General features: G+C 45.4%; 1 protein-coding gene across 1 annotated transcript; it reads left to right on the forward strand.

Annotated features, from left to right (window-relative positions):
• Positions 1-1,247: 1,247 nt before the first annotated feature.
• Positions 1,248-23,243, forward strand: EIF3B (eukaryotic translation initiation factor 3 subunit B). The gene is made up of 19 exons (XM_066576397.1): positions 1,248-1,543; positions 7,327-7,519; positions 9,765-9,884; positions 9,966-10,023; positions 10,213-10,341; positions 11,876-12,033; positions 13,165-13,296; positions 13,385-13,451; positions 14,888-14,934; positions 15,017-15,227; positions 15,307-15,379; positions 17,243-17,365; positions 17,451-17,529; positions 18,776-18,914; positions 19,344-19,469; positions 19,549-19,626; positions 19,831-19,939; positions 20,893-21,005; positions 22,751-23,243. The coding sequence occupies exons 1-18, from the start codon at positions 1,423-1,425 to the stop codon at positions 20,988-20,990; spliced, it is 2,061 nt and encodes a 686-aa protein (XP_066432494.1). The 5' UTR covers positions 1,248-1,422; the 3' UTR covers positions 20,991-21,005; positions 22,751-23,243.
• The last annotated feature ends 934 nt before the right edge of the window (positions 23,244-24,177 follow it).

Here is a 24,177-nt window from a genome sequence, read left to right on the forward strand (position 1 = left end):
TATTGTCCCCTCATGTATTTATACATGGTTATTTGATGGCCCCTTAGCCGTCTTTTTTCTAGTTATAGTATCATTGAAAAAACAGGCCCCCATAAAGCGACGTGGATGGTTAAATAAAAGAATCAGAATTTTTTTAAAGGGGGGAGCAAAAAATGGAAATGGAAAAAAAAGGGGCTGCGTCCTTAAAGGGGTTGTCCAATTACCAGACAGTATCTCTTTAAGGCCCCCTGTCCATGACTGTGACAGAATATCGCCAGCGATATTCCGCTGCGGGGCACGAGCGGGGAGAATGTCAGATAGGCTCACTATGATTCTCCACTCCTGGACAGGGGGGCTGCGGTTTCCATAGCAACACTATGGAAAGCGTTCACTGCGTTCCCCGCGGCCAGATTATCGCCCTGGATAACGCAGTGAACGATCGCCCGTGGCCAGGAGCCTAAAGCTGCGTTCACACATGGTGGGGTTTTTTTTTTATGGTTTTCAACTGTAATTAAAACCTGCATTAAAAAAAAAAATCGCAACAAAAAAACGCCATATGTGAGCGCTGCGACCCCGCCGTTTGTTGTGACAGCGGCCGTCGCAGGAAGTCAGTTGACTATTGCAGCCAATCAGAGGCTGCTCTGTCACGTTCCTGAACTCCTGCCATCATGGCGCCCATGAGGTGAGCGCCAATGCCAGGAGAGCGAACGGTGACGCTGTGGCCTCCATTTGTCTGCAGTGGTCACCTGACTTGCGACCGCCACTGTCACAACAACCACCAGGACGGCAGCGCTGGATCACGGTTATGGCGGAGGGGTTATTATTTTGGCACAGACAGCCCTATCACAGGGATGTTGTCCTCCATATTACTTATCCCACTTTCTCATAAATGTTGTCTTTATGGCCACCACGATTCTGCATTTCACAGAATATTACTAATCTGGGTATTATAAGGACAATTTCATCAGTTTCCTAGTGACACTCCAGCCAGCAGCGCCCCCACCCCCTCACACAGCAAACAGGGTGCTCAGCCTTATCACAGTACAGCTTTACAGCAGCCATCTTGGACGAGTCCATTTCTCACTCGACGGGGGGGACTGTACTATTCTCACACTTGTGTGTAAAATCATTTCATCTAATTACAAGGGACTCAGTACAGCACTGACAGTTTAATAGAAATGATTATATGTGTTTCATCCTTCTACATGTCACCGCAGGTTATGTAGAGCCCTGACGTAGGATGTGTCCTCCCCTCTGCCGGCCGTTGGTTCGCTCCTTTTCCGCCCGGCGCCGGGTCCAGTGCACATGGCCTGTTAGTGCCCCCAAGCCTCGCGCTTCGTTGTTTTGCGACCCCCAGAGCCCGAAGGAGCCCCCGAACCCAACTTGCAGCACCACGGGGAAGCACGGAGACCCCGAGTACGAGCGGAGCGGTGAGAGCCGGAAATGCACCGGGCGGATAACGCGCTAGACGGGCCGGAGCTCGACATGGAGGAAGAGGAGGCCACCGAGGAGGAGATGTCGTTCAGTGACCCGGAGGACTACACGGACGACATCACGGAGGAGGGTGAGGATGGCGGGGAGCGGGTGAGGGGCATCGGGGAGCCCCACTATATGTAATGGGCCACTAGGCCTGGGTGTGATGCAGTTTCCAGCTGCTGTAGAACTACAACTCCCAGCATGCCCACACAGCCTGGAGCTCTGCTCAGACATTGCATTGTGATACTGTCCCAGAAGGCTGATCTGTTGTAGCATATAGTTCTCGCCTGATACTGGACCGGCGCCAAACGTGGAAATCTGATACGGAAAACCGCGTACCTGATGTCCGGCCGAGTCCCATAAGGACGCCGCCTGTAGGCTCCATGGGTACCGGTTTGGGGTACAGACAACTTGTGATCACTTTTTATTACACTTTTTTTTTGGAGACTGGGTGACCCAAAAAAAGCGCAACTCTGGCGTTGTATTATTTTTTTACGTTCACCGTGCGGGGGGAAATAACGCGCTACTGTGATGGATCGGACTTTTACTGATGCAGCGATACGACAAATGTTTTATTTTTAGTATTTTATAACTTTTTTTTTTTTCTTACTAAGTAAAACTTTTTTAACCCCTTAAGGACGCGGCCAATTCTGGCGTTGAGGATGCAGCAATTTTTGGGATATTTCCATCTCCACATTTCAAGAGCCGTAACTTTTTTTTTTTGTCCCCACGACCGTATAAGGATTATTTTTTTTATTGGTACCATTTTTGGGTGCATATAGTGTATTGTAAAACTTTTTTAATGCCACAAGTTTTTTTTTTGCGGGTCGGCACGATTACATGAGGTTTTTTCCACTTTTGCACAATAAAAACCTGTTTTTTTTATTATTTATTTATTTTTTAATTTTGAAATCCTAATTATTTTTTCATTCCTGCATTCCAAGTCCCCTAACTGTCATTTTTCCATGGACGGCGCTCTGTGACGGCTTGTTTTTGCGTCACGAGCTGTTGGTTTTATTGGTACCATGTTGGGGTACAGACGGCTTTTTCGATCACTTTTATTGCACTTTGTGGGAGGTAATCTGAACAAAATCAGTATTTTTTGCCTCCATTTTTTCTTATGGTTTTTTCTGCGCAGGATAAATAGTGCGCTCTAATTATGGTGCAGGTCATTACGGACGCGGTGATGCCACACACGGGGGGTTTTTCTTAAATTTTTTTGTAATTTTTTTTTTTATATGAATAGCGAAAAATTAGCAAAAAAGGGAATGTTTTGTAATTATTTTTTTTGTACACTTTTTTTGTTTTCTTACACCCCTTATATCCCTGAAGGGTACCTGAACCATAGCAGCTCTGATCGCTGTAAGGCCTTGCAGGACTTTTGTACTGCAGTGCCTTAACATTTGTAATGGCAATCACAGCCAATGGCAAGCCAGGATACCAGTATCTGGCGTACTGTTGCCATGGCAATCTGTCGGCCCTCCGCGATGACATCATGGTGGTCCGAAGACGTCACAGAGGGAGCATCTTCCCTCTATGAACCTTTGCATGCCGCGATCTATATAGAATTACGTTTTTTTCCACGTTTCAGTCCACGTATCGCCCATTGATTTTAATGGGACCTTTAATACCTCACATGGCGATGCGAGGTTTCCCATTGGAATCAGTAGGAAACACTTCTGATCCTCTGTCACGTGTGAAGCTCGCACAAGAGGATCGTTTTTGCCCGAAAAACGCCTCTCATCCGCAGGTAAATCGCACATTCACAGGTGCGATATTGGGCCAGGGTTCACTCCCTGATACCGCGTTCGCCCGTGTGCAGGTAGCCTGTGTTGTTAGTATTTTTGGTGCTTGACAAAAGATCAAAATGCTACAAATGGGTGATGTGCGTTAAAACACGCGAGAATAGAGCAGACGGTGCTGGAAAACCGAGACGTTGGAAACGCCGCATTCGAGCGCTGGTCTGCGAAGCCCAATTATAGTCAATGGGGGCGTTGTACCACGCCGTGCGAGAGCAGCCAAGTGAGAAAATCATGCAAGATGTGAATGGGGTCAGAAATAAGCTGTTTATTAAACTTTCTTTTTGCGCATCGCGATGCGGTTAACAAATCGCGGCGTGCTCTCGTATCGCACCTGTCATTATTATCAATGGGGCCGGCGGCAGCATCGCACAACGTGCCAGGTGTGCGCGATGCCAGGGCGCTCCATTGAAACCAATAGGAGAAATTCCGCGATCCTCCGCTGCGGCTGAGATCGTTACCTCCCTGGAGTGATTAAAGGCGGTTTTGCTATAAAAATGCCCCGCATCTGCAAGGAAAATGTATGTTGGTGAGCGTGAAATGGGGCGTGATTCATGGCCCGCTATGGCGGTCGCCCGTGTGAAGGTAGCCTTAGGCGGAAGGTGATTGCCCCTGATCACTTCTCCTGCCGCCTGTTGCACTATACTTACAGGCATATGCGATTGCGGTTGGAGCCCCCGTGAGCGGAGCTGAACGGCCTCCCGCCTTGGTCGTCGTGCATGTGTTTAGGCAGGTGGTAGTGACTACCATCGCAGCCCTACAAATCAGGCTGGCAGTCCGCGGGCGAGGCGTCATTGTAAGATCCGCTACCATAAATTGCACACGGTCACATGACACAGTTGTATGTTTTATATGCGCCCGTGGTGTCCCCTTCTAAATTCGGCGCGCAGCACCAACGTCTGCCACTTTTTCAGAGCCCAGTGCTTATCGGAGGGCACCTGCATTGGACTCTGAAGAATATCAGATTTTTGTGCCATGTGCCAACTTCAGCGAGGGACACCGCTGAAACATGGCTGCTGGCGAGTATTAAAATATATCATCCGGCTCCCTGCCACGCCCCTCATACAATAAGTTATGGGCTGTTAGCGGATGTGGCAGGAAGCAGGGTGATATATTTTTTATACTCGCCAGCAGCCATGTTTCAGCGGTGTCCCCTCTGAAGTTGGCACCTGGCACAAAAATCTGCTATTCTTCCGAGTCCCATGCAGGCGCTCCCATAGACTTGTGTAAGCACAGGACTCTGTCAGATTTTTGTGTTGCGCACCGACTTCAGAGGGGACACCACGGGATCATTTCCCTCCATGCGTCAGCTGTACATCTCCCTGTTCACACGGGGAAGATGTACGGCCAATCGGCGAGCGTTCTTAGCTTGGCTGAAGCAGAAGAATCAGCTGATGAACGAGCGTTTCCGGTTCTGGAAAGAATGAATATTTGGAAGAACGCTCAGACCCGATAGCCCATGTAAAAAGGCCTCATGGGGGTCCGGGGGATTGACAGAAGTACAAGTCTGTCCTGTACAGGTTTTTTTTTATTTTATTTTTTTTTACAGCGATTTGCTGCAGTTTCTAATTCTTTTTTTTGCTTAAGGCCTCATGTCCACAGGGAAAATCAGGCCCGCTCCGGATTCTCCATGGAGAATCTGCAGCGGGTCCCTCCTGCCCCACGGACATGAGCGCTGAAAATAGGAATTTAAAAGAATTAACTCACCCGCAGCGGGCCGGGAAAGTCTTCTCTTCCTCACGGCCGGATCTTCTTTTTCGGCCGGCGGATGAACTCATCACGCTGGCGGCACGTCGCCGACGTGCTGCGCGCATGCGCCGGGCACATCCGCCGAACCGAAGCAAGAAAGATCCGGCCGTGAGGAAGAGAAGACCTTCCCGGTCCGCTCCGGGTGAGTTAATTCTTTTAAATTCCTATTTTAGGTCTCCCGCGGATCCGGACGGCTTCCATAGGCTTCAATAGAAGCCCGCGGGAGCCGTCCCCGCAGGAGACCCGCACGAAAATGGAGCATGTCCAGATTTTTTCATGCTCCATTTTTAAAAAAATCACTTTTATTGACCATCCGCGGGTATTTATCTACCCGCGGGTGGTCAATGCATCCCTATGGGGTGCGGATCCGCGGGCAGGAGAAGAGTTAAAATCCGCTGCGGATTTTAATTCTTCTTTTGCCCGTGGACATGAGGCCTAACTCTGTCGAAAACCATTTTTTTCTTTCGTTTTACCTGCACCATCTGAATCCACCTTAGACGGCACGCAGACCCTGCTGAATATTTCATCTATGCATATCAAAGGGAAATCAGAAGGAAAGTGCAGAATGACCTGCAGGTCGTGCTGTGAACTGGAGAATCTGCAGCAAGCACTTAAATCCCATTGGCTTATAGTGGGCCGTATTCAGACAGCTGTATGCAGGTCGCTCCAGAGAACCTCGGGCACAACCCCCCCCTTGTCCGTGCGCTGTCTGATAACATGGACCCCATAGATTGCATGTGCTGTTTTGTGACTATAAGACGTGCCACCTCATGGGTTATTATAGGGCTGTGCGCCGTCCGTGGCATACATGCGCCGCACACGGCCCAAACATGCTGCACATCAGCATGGAGTTAGGATCAGCTTTTGGTTGATAACAATACCCTGTATGAGCCGGACCTAAGTCCTCTTCCTAGAACTGTTCCTTGAAGCAAACCTTGTGTATTTAGCATGTATGACTGTGTGGTTTTGTCATGTGGCGGAGCGCCTGCTCTGGATACTCCCAAAAAGCCAACATAATCGTTGCCCTGTAAACCGTTTCTGTCTAGTAGATACTACAGGGCTAATCCTCCACCGGGACTGGCGTCACACGACATTCAGTTTACACCCACTGCTGCTGGGCTTTGTAGTGCACCACGGGCTGCAGCCGGAATTACTGCCGGTGACACCCAGGACGGTGCTGGCTATTGTTGGTAATCTCGTCCGCACATGTGCGCCTATTCCCAGCTAGAGATTACATTACAGAGGCTTTCACTGGATCGCTGAGTCAGTATAACCCGCCCGCACAGTAGTAACAAGCCGAGGACACTTTACAAGTATAACGGACACATGGGACTCCATAAACATTCACTTGTTCTTTTACTACCATTGAAAAATACAACTCATCCCACAAAAGTGACAACAAAAAAAAATCGGCCTTAAGAACTCTTTCCCATGAGCGGATAAACGGCGACCTTCCAATGCCTATATAGAGGCAACTGTAAGCTTTTCGCTATGATACCTCCCCATCCCTTCTCTTTCCCTGCTCCCATAGGAGTCTGTGGGACCCGCCGGCGTATATTGGCCCAAACATAGTTCCAGAACTGTCTTTTGACTGAGCGTATATACGCCGGCCGCGTATATGTTCTATTTTTCACGCTTCCAGCATATTTACACGCCATATATTCACTCGTGTGAACGGCTGCATTGGAAACTAATGCTTCATATGGGTGGCGTATATGTGCCCGGGCGTGAAAATGCGGTGTATATGCGCTCGTGGGATTAAAGCCTAAAGGCCCTTTTAGACACAATGATTTTCGCTCAAAAATCGGTCAAAGCCATCTTTTGTGCGATACTCGTTCTGGCTCCCTGCACTGACATCGTACAGTTTTCATTAAGTCGTCGCTGATTGCTGATCTTTCATCATGCTGAAAGATCAGTGACCAGTTATCAGAAATTCACAGCGGGCTGCAGCTAATACTATTGTTTCAGCTGTATCCCGCTCCCTAATGATAGGCTGGGTATGAAGAACAGAGCGGTCCAGCTGTGTTCTCTATCTTCCGCTCAGAGCGCTTGGCTGTATGATAGCCAGGTGCTGCGGGCGAGGAACAGCTGGATGCAGAAAACAAGAAGGGACACCCCTCTTGTCTTCTGCATCTTCCGCTCGGAGCGCAAGGTGATTGCACAACGTTTGAGCGATCACCTTGCGCTGTAAAGAACACAACGATTATCGTTCAGGCTTAAGGGGGCTAAACGGCCTTCAAGAATAAAACGGCTCTTTAACGAGGGGCTTGAATATCCTGACAGGTTCCCTTTGAGAAATTAATTGCTTATTTCATTTCTGCAGAATTACTTGATGATGTCCTGAAAGATCGTCCCCAAGAAGCAGACGGTATCGATTCTGTGGTCGTGGTCGATAATGTACCGCAGGTTGGACCCGACCGCTTGGAGAAGCTGAAAAATGTCATCAATAAGATTTTTTCCAAATTTGGGAAAATTACGAACGAGTTTTATCCAGAAGTGGAGGGGACAACTAAAGGGTGCGTATCCGTATATGGTACAGGTGGCGGCGGTGCTGGGATAATCCACTGAATGTTGATGTTCTTTACAGGACAGTGAACAAAAACTTTAAAAAAAAAAATTTTTTTTGCACTACCCTTTAGACAGTAAAATTAGTTTCGAGCTACACTGAAACTTTAAGGCTTATTTACACGCAATGATTGTCGCTTAATGAAAGTGCGCAATAACTTTTCATTTGTCGCTCAGTTTCAGTCTGCATAAAATTCATTGGCGGCTCGTTAGGTTTAAACACTCCAGGCTCAGTGTCATACATAGGGATGTGACGCACTGAGTAAGAAGTGAGCGATTCTCAACGGTGATCTGCCTATCTAAGCAGGTCGCATGAGCGTGAACAACTGCGCACATATTAGCAGTGACGTCACGTCGAACGTTCAAGTCCTGTATATGACGTACCCAGCTTCTGGTTTTCCCTAGTTTGGCTCCTAGGACCAAACCTTAGATTCCCATTGCCCTAGTACCAACTTAGTCTGAGTTGCGTGCGACTGTGACTCACTTATTACTTTTACAATACCCCCCTAATATAGTAACGTGACAGCGAGTCATATAACAAATTGCAAACATATTTTGGTCGTGTGACTTAATATAGTCAAGCAAAGGTGCAGTGTAGCCCCAGCCGCATGTCCCTTTTACACAGGATGATTATTGTCATTGACATTCCCACGCTCCCATGGGTATCTGAATGATAATCCTCCCATTTAAATGCATGCAAACAGCAGTCTTTCGCTTTTAAACGACTGCTTACTGTGAATGGAGGAGGGCGGAAGGAAAACTCCTCATTTCGGCAGCGCTGTGAGCGATGCCAGCGATACTCGCTTCTACCGTATGTAATAGCACAGGAGCGAGCATCAATTGGACGAGTGTTGGGCATCGTTTGCTGACAGCTCGTCCTGTGGAAAAGAGCCATTAGACACTAAGGCCTCCTTCCCACGAACGGATTTACGCCGCGTAAATCCGCGGCAAAAATCCACTGCGTTGCCCCCTGCTATTAGGTTCTATTGAACCTAATAGCACAATGCTCACGATGCGTAATTCCACCGCGGAATTACGCACCGTGAAATCTCCCGTCCTCACCCGCAGCATGTTCTATTTGCTGCGGGTGTACGCGCGGACGGCTTCCATTGCAGTCAATGGAAGCCGTCCGTTCACGCTATCTCCCGCTGCAACCAGCGGAAGATAGCGTGAAAAAACGCTTCCCCGCCTACCGCCGCGCGTCACGTGACGCGGCGGGCGCGTCACGTGACGCGACGGCGGTGGGCGGGGAAGCGTCTTCACGCTATCTTCCGCTGGTAAGTATGGGGTCTCTGGGGGGCACCGTGACGGGCTTCACTGCGGAATATTACGCGGCGGAGCCCGTCACGCTCGTGGGAAGGAGGCCTTAGCCACGTGACACCAAGGTTGTATTGCGACTTTGCAAGTAACGGTTGTGACTGTTACTACGCACAAAGCGATTTAACGGTGGGTGATGGTGTCCAAAAAAGTAATGTAACTATGCAGATTATGGCAACACCTGAACTTGCTGCCAGACTGTGACTACTCTTAGGCTGGGTTCACACGGGGCGGATTTGCCACGGAAATTCCGTGCGGAATTTCGCCGCGGCAAATCCGCATGCGGCTGCTAATCCCGGGATTAACCAGCCATATGGACGAGATTTCTGAGAAATCTCGTCCACACGGGATGGCAAACCCGCTGCGGCTAAGCCGCCGCTGTGGCACGGATTTGCCGACCGCAGCATGTCTATGCTTCAAAGCCGCAGCAGGTTTTGCAGCAGCGGTTCTCCCGGCGGAAATCTTGCGGTTTTTCACTGCGGTCAAACCGCGAGATTTCCGCCCTGTGAGAACCCAGCCTTACACTTGGTGTTTACTGGATGTTGCAAATCCTAAATCAACCATAAAATAGCAGTGCAACAAGTAGTTGTATAGATTTTTGTTAGTCAAGTGACCAAAATCACTTTGTATCTCAGACCTTATGGTCCTGAAGGTGAAATTGGATTAGAACATTTTGCATATTTCTACCTGATCTAGTAGCTAAATTAGGGTGTATGTATCTCCAAATTGCGCCTGCTATTATCGGTTGGGGTGCTGGGTCTTTGTTGGCTTCCATGAGTGAACCGAATTGGGACTTATAGCCCCATGCCCTGCAGTCAGCTGAAGCGCCACAACTGCTCCTGTTTCCCGGTTTTTAATTTAGTTGTAACTATGTTTCAGGTACATTTTCCTTGAGTACGCATTACCGGCCCACGCTCAGGACGCCGTGAAGAATGCCGATGGCTACAAGCTGGACAAGCAGCACACTTTCCGAGTGAACCTCTTCACAGATTTTGATAAGTGAGTTCCCTCTGCTCTCAGGTTTGATGGTCAATACCTTTGTAGGAGTATGTGATTAACCAGTTCCTTACTCTCTTGCAGATATATGGTCATTTGTGATGAATGGGAAGTCCCTGAAAAGCAGCCATTTAAAGACTTTGTAAGTGTATATTGTGTCTTTGCTTGTAAGAACAGATGTGTGTTTGTTCTTCGGCTCCCCTTCCCTTGTGGGTGTAGTGCTGCTCATTACGTAATTGTGATGCCATCGGGTGAGTGCTGTGTGTACTCCTTCCTCTGTAATTACATCTATCAGGAAAGTTGCCTCACCGGTCTTGTTTCTCTTCTCTAGGGTAACCTCCGATCATGGCTTGAAGATGCAGACTGCAGGGATCAGTTCAGTGTTATATTTGAATCGGGCGATAGAACGACGATCTTCTGGAATGATGTGAAGGAGCCGGTTCCAGTCGAGGAGAGAGCTGTATGTTGTTGGGTTTCAGTATGGGAATAATTGCCAACAGACTCAGACATGAGATTGTACAACATGGCTAGGGGCATCAACTAATCCCCACCTCTCAAACTTTTTGCAGCAACTCCTATAAAGCTAGAAACCAAAACGCACAATGGAGTCATACGCCATCCACATAAGAGATAATATCTTTATTACAAAATTTATACAAAAATATTTATCCGTTTTTGTAATTTTATTAATAGTAATTCTTACATGGATGACGTATGACTCAATTTTGCATTTTTGGTTTCTATTATAATGAGAATTGGTATCATTTGCTGATATGAGCCTACATTTTAATTACACACTCTGCCATCCATTTTCTCAGTCTTATCTATGAAAAAGGTTCTTGGCACCTTCTAATAGTAATCTTGAGCATATATGGTCATTTGTGATGAATGGGAAGTCCCTGAAAAGCAGCCATTTAAACCTGTCACCAGGAAACTGGGTTTCTCAGCTTGCACCACATTGTTAAATCGCATCTGAATAGCATTGCAAACTTGTTTACCTTAAAAATGACGCTAGTCAAAACTCTACTATATATCCAGTGCGCACAATATGTTAATGCACCACCTCGAGTTGGAGGTGGCGTCACCATTACTCTGTTAAGACGCCTTGACTTCAACAGTGCTCTGCACATGTGCTGGAAGACAAGACAGCAGAAGCGCACAGAACATTGTCAAGATTTCAGTGTTGAGAGCGCAGACGTATTCGCATAGAAAGTGGTGGTGAGAAGCATGGGAGGCTGTCTGGCCTGTGTGACGTCTTGACTCAGAGCGATGGTGACGCCGCCTATTTGCCCTGTGGCGGTGTATTAGCATATTGGGCATGCTGGATATAAAGTAGGACCTTGACTAGATATTACTTGGGTTTTTTTTAAGGCACAAACCTGTTTGTTAAGCAGCATCTGAATTGCATTACAATGTAGTGACAGCTGAGATGCCAGTTTCCTGGTGACCGGTTCCCATTGAAGAGCGTTTCCCACTTTAAATTATTTTGTAAACAGCTGGCCATGACCTAAAACGACAAAAGAAGTAATACTCCTGTATTCTATTTGTGGGCAGAAATGCAATGGCCCCTGCCGCCCTCCTGGTCTGTTTTCAGCAGAAGTCAGGTGACCGCAGCAGCCAGTTGGAGGCCGCAGTGTCACCGTCCGGAACTCCTATCATCATGGCCCAAAATGTGAGTGCTGATGCCAGGAGAACAGAAGGTGGCGCTGTGGCCTCTGGCTGCAACAGTCACTTGACTTCTCTTGTAAAAAGAAGCCGGGAGCGTTGCAGGTGCTTTTGTGCTGCTTTACTGATGGGAGAAGAGAGGCGAGTTTTGCTTGTTTTTCTTGTTTTCAGGTCACAGGCAGCTGTTTAGAAAAAATAAAGGAATTGTTCCACTGTAACTTTTTAAGACTTGCACAGTTCCAGTACAGTCGCCTACGTGGTAGGCTTTAAGGTAAAAATAAAGCGTGATTTTCTTTTATAATGAAGTTGAGATGTCGTTTTGTCTTTAGCGATGGACTGAAACATACGTGCGCTGGTCTCCAAGAGGTACTTACTTGGCCACTTTCCATCAGAGAGGAATTGCTCTTTGGGGTGGGGAGAAATTCAAGCAGATCCAGAGGTTCAGCCATCAAGGAGTACAACTCATTGACTTTTCTCCATGTGAAAGGTATGTTTTACATTAGTTTAATTTGTAGTTTGTTACTTAATGACCACAAACAGACCTTTAAGGCCGTGAGGAAGTGATACAGAGTATACATTGTTATACAGTCTAGAGCTTTTATTTATACATCTATGTGCTGCCCTTTTAGTTCTACAGGGGGCAGTAGTGGGCTCCTGTGCTGCCTCAGTAGCAGTGGGCAACTCTGCAGCAGTCACTGTGGTTCACCTGTATGTTGTCCTTTTATCCACAGTCTAGCTTTACACTTATTGCAACCACAATATAAGGGATTTAGGCAGAGTGGGAATTTAGTGCAGCTCTCTTATGACATTGCATCCCTGCCTTAAAGGGGTCTTCCAAACCATCATTTATGCTGTATCCAGAGAACAGGGCCCCCGACCCACCTGGCGAGGTTGCTGTACATGTTCCTGTTTCTTTACATTCACTTTTTAATGAGTTAAGGAAACTGCAAAGCCATTTTGCTTGGCTAACCCCCGTGGAAGTGAAATCGTTAGGGGGTCCATTGTTGTCCACAAGTAGGAACCCCCCAATCTAGAAGACATTTGTTATTTCCTGAGGATATGCAAGAAATATCCATGTTTGGAAAGCTCCTAAAGGGCATATGCCCACGGCCGGGTCGGATTCTAACTGCAAAATCTTGCAGCGGAATCAGACCTGGTGCCCCACAGAGACCCCATACTCTCCTCTCCAGGATCTGCCACGAGTGTCTTGGCCGTGGTGCAGGGCATGACACGCCGGTGCTGAGCTGTGACGCGGATTCTTGCGGTACTTCCGCAGTGCCCATTGTGCAGGATATCACAGGATGGACAGCTTCCATTGATTGCAATGGAAGCTGTCCATGCATTTCCCCCCTCGCACAGAATAGAACATGCTGCGATTCTCCCTCGCGAGCAGAAAGTCGCAGTTGGTTTCTGCTCGTGGGCAGGGGAGAATCTTTTAACCTAGCATATCTATGGACGGTCATTGCTGCGGAATTCGCGGCGGGCGTCTGGCTGTGAATTCCACCATAAACCATCTGTGGGCATTCGGCTTTAAAGGATTGTGTATTCTACTCGCAGGTGTGTATAGCGGTAATTGTTTCTTTATAGTGTCTAATTTCACAGCTTTATTTTGTTGTAGGTATCTTGTTACATTTAGCCCTCTTATGGACACGAAGGATGACCCTCAGGCCATTATTATCTGGGACACATTGACTGGACAGAAAAAGAGAGGCTTCCACTGTGAGAGCTCGGCTCATTGGCCAATTTTCAAGTATGTGAAATAATGCTGTATTTTTGGTACAGTGATCTTCACTATAAACGTATCCCGTGTGACTGAGCATCATTCTTTTATTTTGCAGGTGGAGTCACGATGGCAAGTTCTTCGCTAGAATGACGCCGGACACGCTCAGTATTTATGAAACTCCTGTAAGTATGTCACTGAAAAGTGTTTTTGTTTTTTTTGTTTGTTTTTTTTTGTGCGTGAGATGTGGGAAATTGCTTATTTATATACATATTGTACGTAATATTACTGCAGTTCAGGACATTTAACAGTTTGGAGAAAATGTGTAACTTCTGAGTCTTGATTTATGTAGTTATTTGAGGTTTTGGCTGCAGTTTAGTAGGTGTATATACACTGGCCACTTTACTACAGACACTGGCCCTTTCAGGATTAAGCTTTCCTGTAAGGAAATCATCCCCATGGCCCCGGACTGCAGCATAAAATCAAGTGATACATTTTCTGTGGATCAGTTTGTGTGAATCCACATTAGAATGAGAAAATCGAGCGACTTCCAACGAGGTCCGGTCATCGGTGCTAGACTAGCAGGGGCCAGGATGTGCCAACCTTGTGGGGTTTTCTTGTGCAGCAGTGTGAAGAGTATATAGAGAATGGTGTGATCAAGGAAAAACATCCAGTGAAAGGGGATCGGAGGAGGATCTCAAGGATTGTTCTGATTAGAGATGAGCGAGCAGTCAGAACTTGGCACAAGCATCATGCGTTGATGAACCCTTCCTGTCAGATGTAGACAGTTCAGGCTGGTGGAGTAATGGTGTGAAGAATGTTTTCTTGGCACTGATGTCCTCTGACACCAGTGGATGAACACCATGAGAAATGGCTACAGTTGTGAAGGTCAGAGGAGATCCAACGCACTACTAGGTGGTTTTCTGTAATAAAGTGGACAATCGGTGAATAACATTGGTCTCTGAATGGTGGTGATTTTACTTTAAAACCGCTTCCAACAAATCCCTAGTTGGTTGGTGGCATTTTGTAGCTTTACATCTTAACAAACTGCAGTATTACAAATTGACAGTCGCCTTGATTCACATTGTAATCCTTCACCCTCCTAAAAAATATTAGAAGTTTACATTTTCTTTCAAACATTGTTGCACTTACAGGTACTTGTGATGCCTTTAATGTTACAATTAAGAAAATGCAGTGATTTAATTAGTGATCTAATAGCACCAGTAGCCCTGACTGTTACTGCAAAAGTACCCCATGGCACTGCTGAACTGTTTTGCGCTTCCGATTGGTTGGGTTATATATAATTATTAAATGTCTTGAGATTAGGCACTTAAAGATGAGGGGAAAAAAGTATGTTTTATATAGCCCATACAGAGAAACGTCTTCTGAGAGGCCTGGGAATCTGTCAATGGCAATACAATTTAACTGATAGTTTGCTGCTGGGCTTTATGCCAAGTGATTATACAGCATGGTTCATCTTAATACTTGGCATCAATCCTGCATTGCAGTTGTGTGTAAAACAAATGTTCGCCTCACTCCCATAATTAAATAATACCTGTGTTTCCTAGTATGATTATTCAGTGTGAAATTGATATTTTACGCATAGTCTTTCTTATTTTAGTCCATGGGCTTATTGGATAAGAAGAGTCTGAAGATCTCCGGAATAAAGTGAGTAGGACCAGCGATTATCAGTCTTTTTCTTTCTTCCATGCAGTAAATAGCTTTTAACACTGTGCTTTGTGTTTTTCAGAGATTTCTCCTGGTCACCTGGTGGTAACATCATAGCATTCTGGGTACCAGAAGACAAAGACATCCCGGCCAGAGTGACTTTAATGCAATTGCCTTCCAGACAAGAGATCAGAGTCAGAAACCTGTTCAATGTTGTGGACTGCAAATTGCACTGGCAGAAGAATGGGGATTACCTGTGTGTGAAGGTGGACAGGACTCCTAAAGGCACTCAGGTAAGTGCAGGTGGCATTATGAGCAGTGACGTTTTAAAACGTCTGGCACTATTTATAAATTTTTTATTATCTTAAATAGGGTGTGGTGACCAATTTCGAGATCTTTAGAATGAGAGAGAAGCAGGTTCCAGTAGATGTGGTTGAAATGAAAGGTAAGCCCCTTCCTGTTCCTTGCTTTGGCATTTTAGACATGATAGGAAAATTGCTTGTGCTGCTAAAGCTGAGAGGATAAGTGAAGAAACGAAAGTGTTGGGAGTTATTTTTTTATTTTTTTAAACATACAAAAGTATTTAATTGCTCAAAACTGAGTCTTTAGCTTTAAAGGGGTTGTCCACACAATAGTTATACCTAGAGATGAGCGAGTATACTCGCTAAGGCACATTATTCGAGCGAGTAGTGCCTTAGCCGAGTATCTCCCCGCTCGTCTCTAAAGATTCGGGGGCCGGCGCGGGTGACAGGTGAGTTGTGGGGGGGGTTGGGGAGAAGAGATCTCCCCTCCGCCTCTTCCCGCCCCCCGCTGGCCCCCGAATCTTTAGAGACAAGCGGGAAGATAGTCGGCTAAGGCACTACTCACTCGAGTAATGTGCCTTAGCGAGTATACTCGCTCATCTCTAGTTATACCTTATCCACAGGATAAAGGACAACTATCTGATCATAGGGTCCAACCAAAGCAATGGAGTAACTGTCAAGCATGTTCGCTGGCGGCTGTATTGATTTCAGTGGGAGTTCTGAAGATGGCCATGTGCTTCAACTGGGCCATCTCCAGCACTCCCATTGAAATGTATGGAGCAGTGGTGCACATGTGTAAACATTGCTTCATTCAAGGCTCTCATTCTCGTGATCAGCAGAGGTGTAATAGACAGACCCTTGCCAATCGGTTAACTTCTCTTCTATTCATAGGATAAAAATATATTTTAGTAGGATAACTTATTTAAAGCAACTTTTCGGTCCTGGACAAACACAGATGGCCACACTGCCTTTCTGGCTACTTGATGCACACTGCATTAGTAGACATCAGGAAGTCAAGATACTACATGTTCTGACTGCTCATGTGGTCAGCACTGACCAATCAAAGAAGAGTTGTACTCTCAAACCAATGTACAGTGTGCATAAGGTAGTGTAAGAAACAGTGGCCGTATCCAGGACATGATGGCCACTTTAAGCTTTAACTGGATCTAACCTTTCATCAATGAAGAAAGGTTAATTATTTCAGGTATGAAAGCTACTTCAAGTGCCAGTAGACAGCGAATGCTATAACGTCATGCATATATTAGAGGTCATAGAGGATTAGAGCAGTAAGCACCTGCTAAATATCCTCCTAAACTGGAATAAGGCTGTAGGTACATTGGGACTTTATGGTGCAATTCTCCAGTTATAACCACTGAGTGACAGCTGCAGTTCACAGAAGTTCACTTAGTTGCATGCAACGTGATCTTCTTCTGGATTGCAACTGTAGCTCGGTAGTTAAAATTGGAAAGTTGTGCTGCAAAAAGTCTTTCTGTAGCCCCAGTCTAATGGTGGTGGTTAGAGATGAGCGAGTATACTCGCTAAGGCACATTACTCGAGCGAGTAGGGCCTTAGCCGAGTATCTCCACGCTCGTCTCTAAAGATTCGGGGGCCGGCGGGAAGCTGGGGGGGGGGGGGGAGAGGGAGTGGGAGATCTCCCCTCCGTTCCTCCCCGTCCGACCCCCGAATCTTTAGAGACGAGCGGGAAGATACTCGGCTAAGGCCCTACTCGCTCGAGTAATGTGCCTTATCGAGTATACTCGCTCATCTCTAGTGGTGGTCAAACAGTGAAGGTTTTCCTGAAGGTACGTTTTAACTCGTACAAGGCAATGTTCTCCTCGTCTGCATGCGTGGTAATCTTGGGGTATTGTTCATTGCTCGTAATAGGAAGGTCTACAATCCAAAACCATTGCACCATGAAGTTTTACAATGTGACTGTAGTGCTGGAAACGATGTCGTAGCTTTGTGTGATATGTCATTCTTATAGCAAACACAACTTTATTCTGTAGATGGCATCATCGCATTTGCTTGGGAGCCCAATGGAAACAAGTTTGCTGTGCTTCATGGAGAAGTCCCTCGGATATCTGTGTCATTCTACCACGTCAAAAACAATGGGAAAATTGAATTGATAAGTACGATTACTATAATTTTTATATTATTTAGAACTACTTCCAAAATGGCATGTAACCAGTATGACATTCTTATTTTTGTTTTCAGAGATGTATGACAAGCAGCAAGCTAATACAATCTTCTGGAGTCCACAGGGTCAGTTCTTGGTCCTTGCAGGTTTACGAAGGTGAGAATCTCTGTCTTGCTGTGTTAAATGTTGAAGGTTTCTTAAAGGCCTCCTGTCCACGGGCGATATTTCATTGTGTTATCCGCGGCGATAATCTGCACGCAGGTAACGCATGAAACGCTTTCCATAGGATAACTATGGAAAGCACAGCCCGATGTACACGAGCGGAAATCCGCCACGATTTTCCACAATGAAACCATAATGATAGGTTCATCGTGGAAAATCGCGTTGACTTTTTAGTTTCCTCCCGCGGCGAAAATCTGCTGCATCTCCCATGTCTGATATATGTTTCTAATGCTATGCAGAAGAGAGCTGCAACTTTAGAGTTCTCTTCTCCATATGTATATTACATTATGCAGAGCAACACTCTGATGTCAGAGCTCTTCTCTGCGTACTGTAATATACATATACAGAAGAGTTTTGCAATGTCTTGAGTTCTCCTCTGCATGGTGCTAGAAACGTATACCATACACATTGTATGCAGTTATAGAATGCCTCTGTATGGCACTATATTATAGAGATATCATTAGAGAAATTAGAAATGAATAGTCTTCTATAAATGTATGAAATATCAATATACATATATTTACAGGATTATTTCCCTGATGTGAAACACTTATAACTCGTTCAGTTTTCACAAAATTGTTAATAAAGTAATAATCATAGTTCATTTTTCTGTGCTTCTGTTGAGTCATTCCAAGGAATACACAACGCATTTTCCCACCCAAAATAAATAAGAGCTGGGCAGTGTGCGGGTGACAGGGAGATTGGAAAGGGTTCTCCTCTATCCACTCTCTGCTCCATTCACTTCAGTGGCAGCGCTGGAGATAGCTGGGCGCTTGAACTCTATCTCTGGCAGTCCTGTTGAAGTGGATGGAGTAGAGGCGCACACATGTGTGGCCTCCGCTGACAAGAACCTTGCGACATTCTGGGACTGAAATCGTGGAATTGGTTAGGGTCCCTGCAGTCGGACTCCAATGATTGGGAAGTTACCTTCTATCGTGTTTATAGGGAATAATGTGTTGATGTGGGAATACCCCTTCCACATCTTCTGATTTGTGTGTTATACGTTTGTAACCCTTTGGGATTTTCCTGTCGGGAAGTGTGTCCCCTGTTCTCAGCTAATGGGATTCAATCCCCTTTTTAGCACAAAATGTATGTCTTTCATTAAAAATTGTGTGAGAAACCTGAGAAATAAGTATGTGAAGAGGCTTTGCACAAAACTTGGCTGACTTTGTACTTGCAGCATGAATGGAGCACTTGCCTTTGTGGACACTTCAGACTGCACCATAATGAACATTGCAGAGCATTATACAGCATCTGACGTGGAATGGGATCCAACAGGACGTTACGTCGTCACTTCTGTGTCCTGGTGGAGCCATAAAGTAAGAGGCTTCTCACATCAACTTGTTTCTTGACTGCCATTGCGAATACGGACACAAGATCTTGTTAAATTTATCGAGATGTTGTAATATTTTTTCTTTTGCAAATGCTAAAATAAAACTTGCAGCCAAGAGAGTTGATGATCTGGAGGAATGGGGGTAGATAGAACTATGATGCAATTACTCAGGAAGCTTACATCACCACCCGGATGACTCGAAATGGATGTTTAGTATATAGGGCGCAAAAATGGGGAGTTATGTTTTTGGCCTAACACTTGTTAATTTGTTTTGGACAAAGACCTGTTAGTAGATGGAGTCGTCTCTTAAAGGCTATCTTAAGCTTCTGTATTGCTGTTGGATCTCATGGGTAGCTGTAACAGATAGTTGGAAGAACGGGACGACATATTTTGAGCTTTGTTTTTATCTTCTTAGGTGGATAACGCTTACTGGCTGTGGACGTTCCAAGGACGACTTCTCCAGAAGAACAGCAAAGACAGATTCTGCCAGCTGTTGTGGAGGCCAAGGCCACCGACTCTGCTAAGTCAAGATGAGATAAAGGTCTGTAAAGAACTAATGTTTGTTTCTGCCTTGTTAGAAAGAACAGCTTTTAGATTTTTATTTTTTTTAATGATTACAGCAAATCAAGAAAGATCTGAAGAAATACTCCAAGATATTTGAACAGAAAGATCGTTTAAGTCAGTCCAAGGCTTCAAAGGTAAACATCTCTTGATATCATGGGTTATTTTGGCTGGCATCAAGGTCTTAATCATTAAGTGTTGGAATACTATCCTTTATAAATGTCATTCTTTCATGACCCTTATTGTAATCTAATGGCCTCACGGAAATACTTTTTTCAGATTTCTGTTCTGTTTGTAAATTGTCTAAATGTGTCACCTTTCATGTCTTTTGTTTCTTAAAGGAACTGGTTGAGCGCAGGAGAACCATGATGGAAGAATATAAGCAATACAGAGAGATGGCACAGAAGCTGTATATGGAGCAAAAGAACGCTCGCTTGGAGCTCAGAGGTGGTAAGTAATGTTATAAGCTGCTGTATTAAAGGGGTTGTCCAGTTTAGAAAAGCCTAGGGAATTCGAGTTAATAGAGATGGTCATCTGTCAAGGATTTTCACCTTTTGGCTAGAGTTGAGCGGGTAACGTAAGAGTTTCTCATGCTAGAGGGCCTGTTCTGTTCTGCATTACGTACACAACCCAGTGAATTGAATGAACACTTTGATCTGGTTGTTTTGAATGGATCCTTCTAACTAGTTGGAACTGCTCAAAGTGGAGAACTCCTTTAATTCTAGTTTTAGACTAACCAATCAACGCTATTACTGAACCTCGTATTACTTCAGTCACAAAGTGGGACTCAGTAATCAGTGCTTCTGAGGCCCCCTGAATGTGGCTCTCCTGCTGTTGACCGCTCCAGATACTGTGTTTTCATTGCACCAGGAAAGTCTTGGAATTACTAGAAAAATGGAATTGCTGATTTCTAGTCTCGGTAACACACACGGAGACATAACACTATGTAGGACAATGTTCAGAAATACTAGGCTGTGGAAGTGCGAATAAATGGTAGATAACTCGCTGTTTGCTGTAACAGAACGTTTGTGAGTCTTTTGTGCCTTCTCCCTCCTTCCTGTTATCATAGACTTCAATGAGCATGATGACTCCTCTTTCACGTCCTGTTCTGCTGTCTCCAGTAACGGAGAACCTCACTTGGACAGTAAGTTAGGAGGAAGGGGGACTTCTAGTGGCCAACACTTTAGAGGGATTTTTCAGCACAAAAATGTTATTTTAGGTAAATAGGTTTTGCTCGTTATCGCACTGGCCATCATATAAGTGCAAGTTGTTTTAAAGGTTGACCATTTAGTAGCTTTTTCCCAAAGCTACTGGTGATCTCTGAGTAGAGAATGTGATCATGCCTTCACTTCTATTTTACTGGTCAACTCTTAACCTGCTTATCCTTTCTTCACCTACACCAGGAGTTGATACAGATGAGCTGGACAGCAATGTGGATGACTGGGAAGAGGAGACCATTGAATTCTTTGTCACTGAAGAAATAATCCCACTGGAGGAGTAGTCCGCTAGCATTGCGGTGAGTTGGGCTTCAGTTCTGTGATATGTGTCTATGAGCAGTGCTTGAAATGCACGGGATTCTGTTATTTCTGCATCAAGCATAGTTGTTAATGTTCATATTACACTACTTTTCCCGTGGATTCATATTATGCATACATGCCTGTCACTTGGGCTTCCGAGCTGTATAATATTATAGCTTCACTTTTGAACTTTAAACATACTTTCTCCATATATTTTGACAAATCTTCGTATAATTTACCTGTTTCCTCTCTTCTCTTATGTGCAGTTTCCTGGGTTACATTCGTCCTGTACGCCATCCACATCTTAAGCTGCTTTCACATATGTTGCTGTTATTCCTCATCACTTAAGTGCATCTAAACTTGATCAGTGCGGGTCTTTGTGCTGAAACCCCACCAGCGGCTAACCTGAAGGGGGCAGAAGTGCTGAGCTGAGCGCTGTGCCTGCCCGACCATAATCGGCGATGTAGTGTACGGACTCTATAGATTTTCTATTGTGCTTGCTCTGAGCAAAGCCAGAAACAGCCGAGCGGGCACAGAGCTCAGATGAGCACTGCTGCCCGTTCCTGTTAGTGATGAGTGGGATCTCGGCCCCCAGACACTCAATTATCAAAACTGTTGACTTGAGATTGTGCTATGATTCACCCCTCAGTCCTTTTAAGCATTTGCATCCTCTTTTTATACATGTAGCTCTTTGGGCCTTTGCACTTGATGAAAACTGAATGATTGTCCCGTATAGATAAGCAGTCTATGGACAACTGCCTGTTTACTGTGAATGGAGGCGGGCAGCCGGAGCGATATCTGGCCCACTCCGTCTCCGTTCACAGAGCGATTTATTTCTGGGACGATTGGCGCACTCTTCTGCGCCCGACAATCGTTTTGTGTAAAAGGCCCCTTTTGTAACCCGTTCCCTAATTTTATATGTTCACTTCTTTCAGTGTGCTTTATTTACACAGCGTGGCTTTACAGAAAGGCGGGGAAGTAGACTGCTTTCCTTCTATATTCTCATTTTCTAAATACGAATGTAAAACTTCGCTGTGAAAGTAAACAACATAAATGAAGCCTCGCTAGTCTAAATTCACAGCTGTTGTCAGCCACTTGTCACGTGACACTGAGATCAGACAGATTGCATTGTAAATTGATAAGTAATGGTTGTGGATGTGGTCATGTTGCTACATTTGACAGCAACACAATAATTTAAACCTGCTGGATTTTTGGTCGCAGAACCCAAGTGACTTTTTCAGTATGGAGTGCATATTGACATGACTTATATTGCAAGTGAGCTGCACCTACATTGAACTCTATGCTGGAAAAGTCTCTTGCAATCTCTGACCTATGACCAAAAATCCAGCAGCCCGTCATCTGTAGACTATCATCAGGGGTTAATTGCTTAAAGCGGAGATTCACTCCGCCAGCCCAGACTCCTACTGATCAATTGTTTGAAGAGGATATGGCACTCTGTGGGCCTTGCAACCTGTTTTCAGCCGTTTGACATCACATTCATCATCAGTCACCTGTCCTGAGAGCAGCTCAGTCCCATTTAAGTGAATAGGACTAAGCTGCTATACAGTGCTGTGCCTGGTATGCACTCACCGAAGCACTGCAACTACTTCAGACCACTAATCAGTGGAGGTTCCGAATAGCAGACCCCCACGATCTGATATTGGTGATTAATCCTGAGGGAAAGCCTCTTTTAATCGTATGCAGGGTTTTAGTTCATTGACCAACTTCTGTTTTCTCTCTGCAGCGTTTTCCTATCCAGCATCCACACTCGTTCCTCTACCAAAATACGAAACTCCAAAGTTCTGTCTTAGTCCTCCTTCTGCGACCGTGAATGGACATTACATCATTCCTGTCTGAAGTTGTGCCTTTAATCTTCACTGGAGGATCTTTTAAAGAGCGCTACTTTTTAATCTCTAAATTTCCCGTATCTCCACTTTTTTTTCCATCCGTAAAAAATAGCAAAGGGAACTCCTGCTCTGCTGCTGGTACGCCAAGAGCCTCTCTGCCTCACCATGACCTCGCCTCCTGACGCTCGATGCACGTGGGTTCAGCTTGCGAAGGGCCTTTTCTACTTCCGTACTGAATGGACAGTCAGCAGTTCCTACTGGCAGATGATTAGTAAAGATATTCTTCTACTTGGTCCAGATTTTAGTGTGCTGAACCAGCACTACAGCGGACTGTATCCTCCTCCATTCAGATTGCAACTTTGTGGGATTAAAGACAGAGTTTAAAGTAAACCTATATATAAGATGTGTCTGGTTTTATTCTCTCTTTAATATGTGCAGTGGTTGTAGGGTGACAGTTCAAGCTTGCAATGCTGTTTACTTGTGCCCCCTGTTCAAAATCGCATATTGGAAGTCTGCAACAGTACGGGCTCTAGTACAGTTCACGGCGTTTCAGCATTCACTCACTGATGTGTTGGACACATTTTTAATGGTTATACCAATCTCTCAAGTTATCCCTTATCTACAGCATAGGGGTAACCTACTGACTGGTGGAAGTGTCACTGCCGAGACCCCCCACCGATCCTGGGAACAGGATCCAGTGTCTCCCTCTGCCTCTCACTGGTGGGATCACATCACCCCTGTGCTGACGTCAGAATGAATGGAGCGCTAGCCAAGCATGTGCAGCTCCATTTATTTCAATGGTGTTGACGGAAATACCCAAGTGCTTGCTGCTCAGCTAGCTCTGGCAGTCCCATTGAAAATAAATGAAGCAACAGTAAGACCCCACGATCAGCAAGTTATCACCTATAATGAGGATGGGGAATAACAGGATTCTGGTACAAGCCATTTAATAAGTGCAGCAATTGGAGGAAAGTGGGCCGTTAACCATCTTTGAACTCTATTTCACAGCACAGTGTAATTATCAACAGGCTTGTTTCATGCACAGTGTTTGTTTGAAAATTGCATGTTTCCCAGAGTTTCTCATGGCTTTTTTTTTTCTTTTTTTGGTTGCCAGATGACACTTTTTAAAGGGGTTGTCCAGTTCTATACTATTGATGGCCTATCCTCAGTAAAGGTCATAAATAGTTTGATGGAGGCCTTTTGCCCAAGACCCCTGCCGATCAGCTGTTTTGATTCTTGCAGGAAGCAGACAGCTCTGTTCTTATTGCTGTGGCCAGGCTTGGTGGTGCAGGTCGAGTTTTCATTGAAGTGAATGGGAACTTTG

This window comes from Eleutherodactylus coqui, chromosome 8 (assembly GCF_035609145.1).
Source record: "Eleutherodactylus coqui strain aEleCoq1 chromosome 8, aEleCoq1.hap1, whole genome shotgun sequence".
Lineage (NCBI taxonomy): Eukaryota > Metazoa > Chordata > Amphibia > Anura > Eleutherodactylidae > Eleutherodactylus > Eleutherodactylus coqui.

Bases quoted from the DNA above. Each gene is read 5' to 3' on its own strand.
- EIF3B (XM_066576397.1), top strand. From the start codon at position 1,423: ATGCACCGGGCGGATAACGCGCTAGACGGGCCGGAGCTCGACATGGAG. The intron at 14,935-15,016 runs GTGAGTAGGACC...TGTGTTTTTCAG, and splicing joins CTGAAGATCTCCGGAATAAA to AGATTTCTCCTGGTCACCTG. The intron at 17,366-17,450 runs GTACGATTACTA...TTTTGTTTTCAG, and splicing joins TGGGAAAATTGAATTGATAA to AGATGTATGACAAGCAGCAA.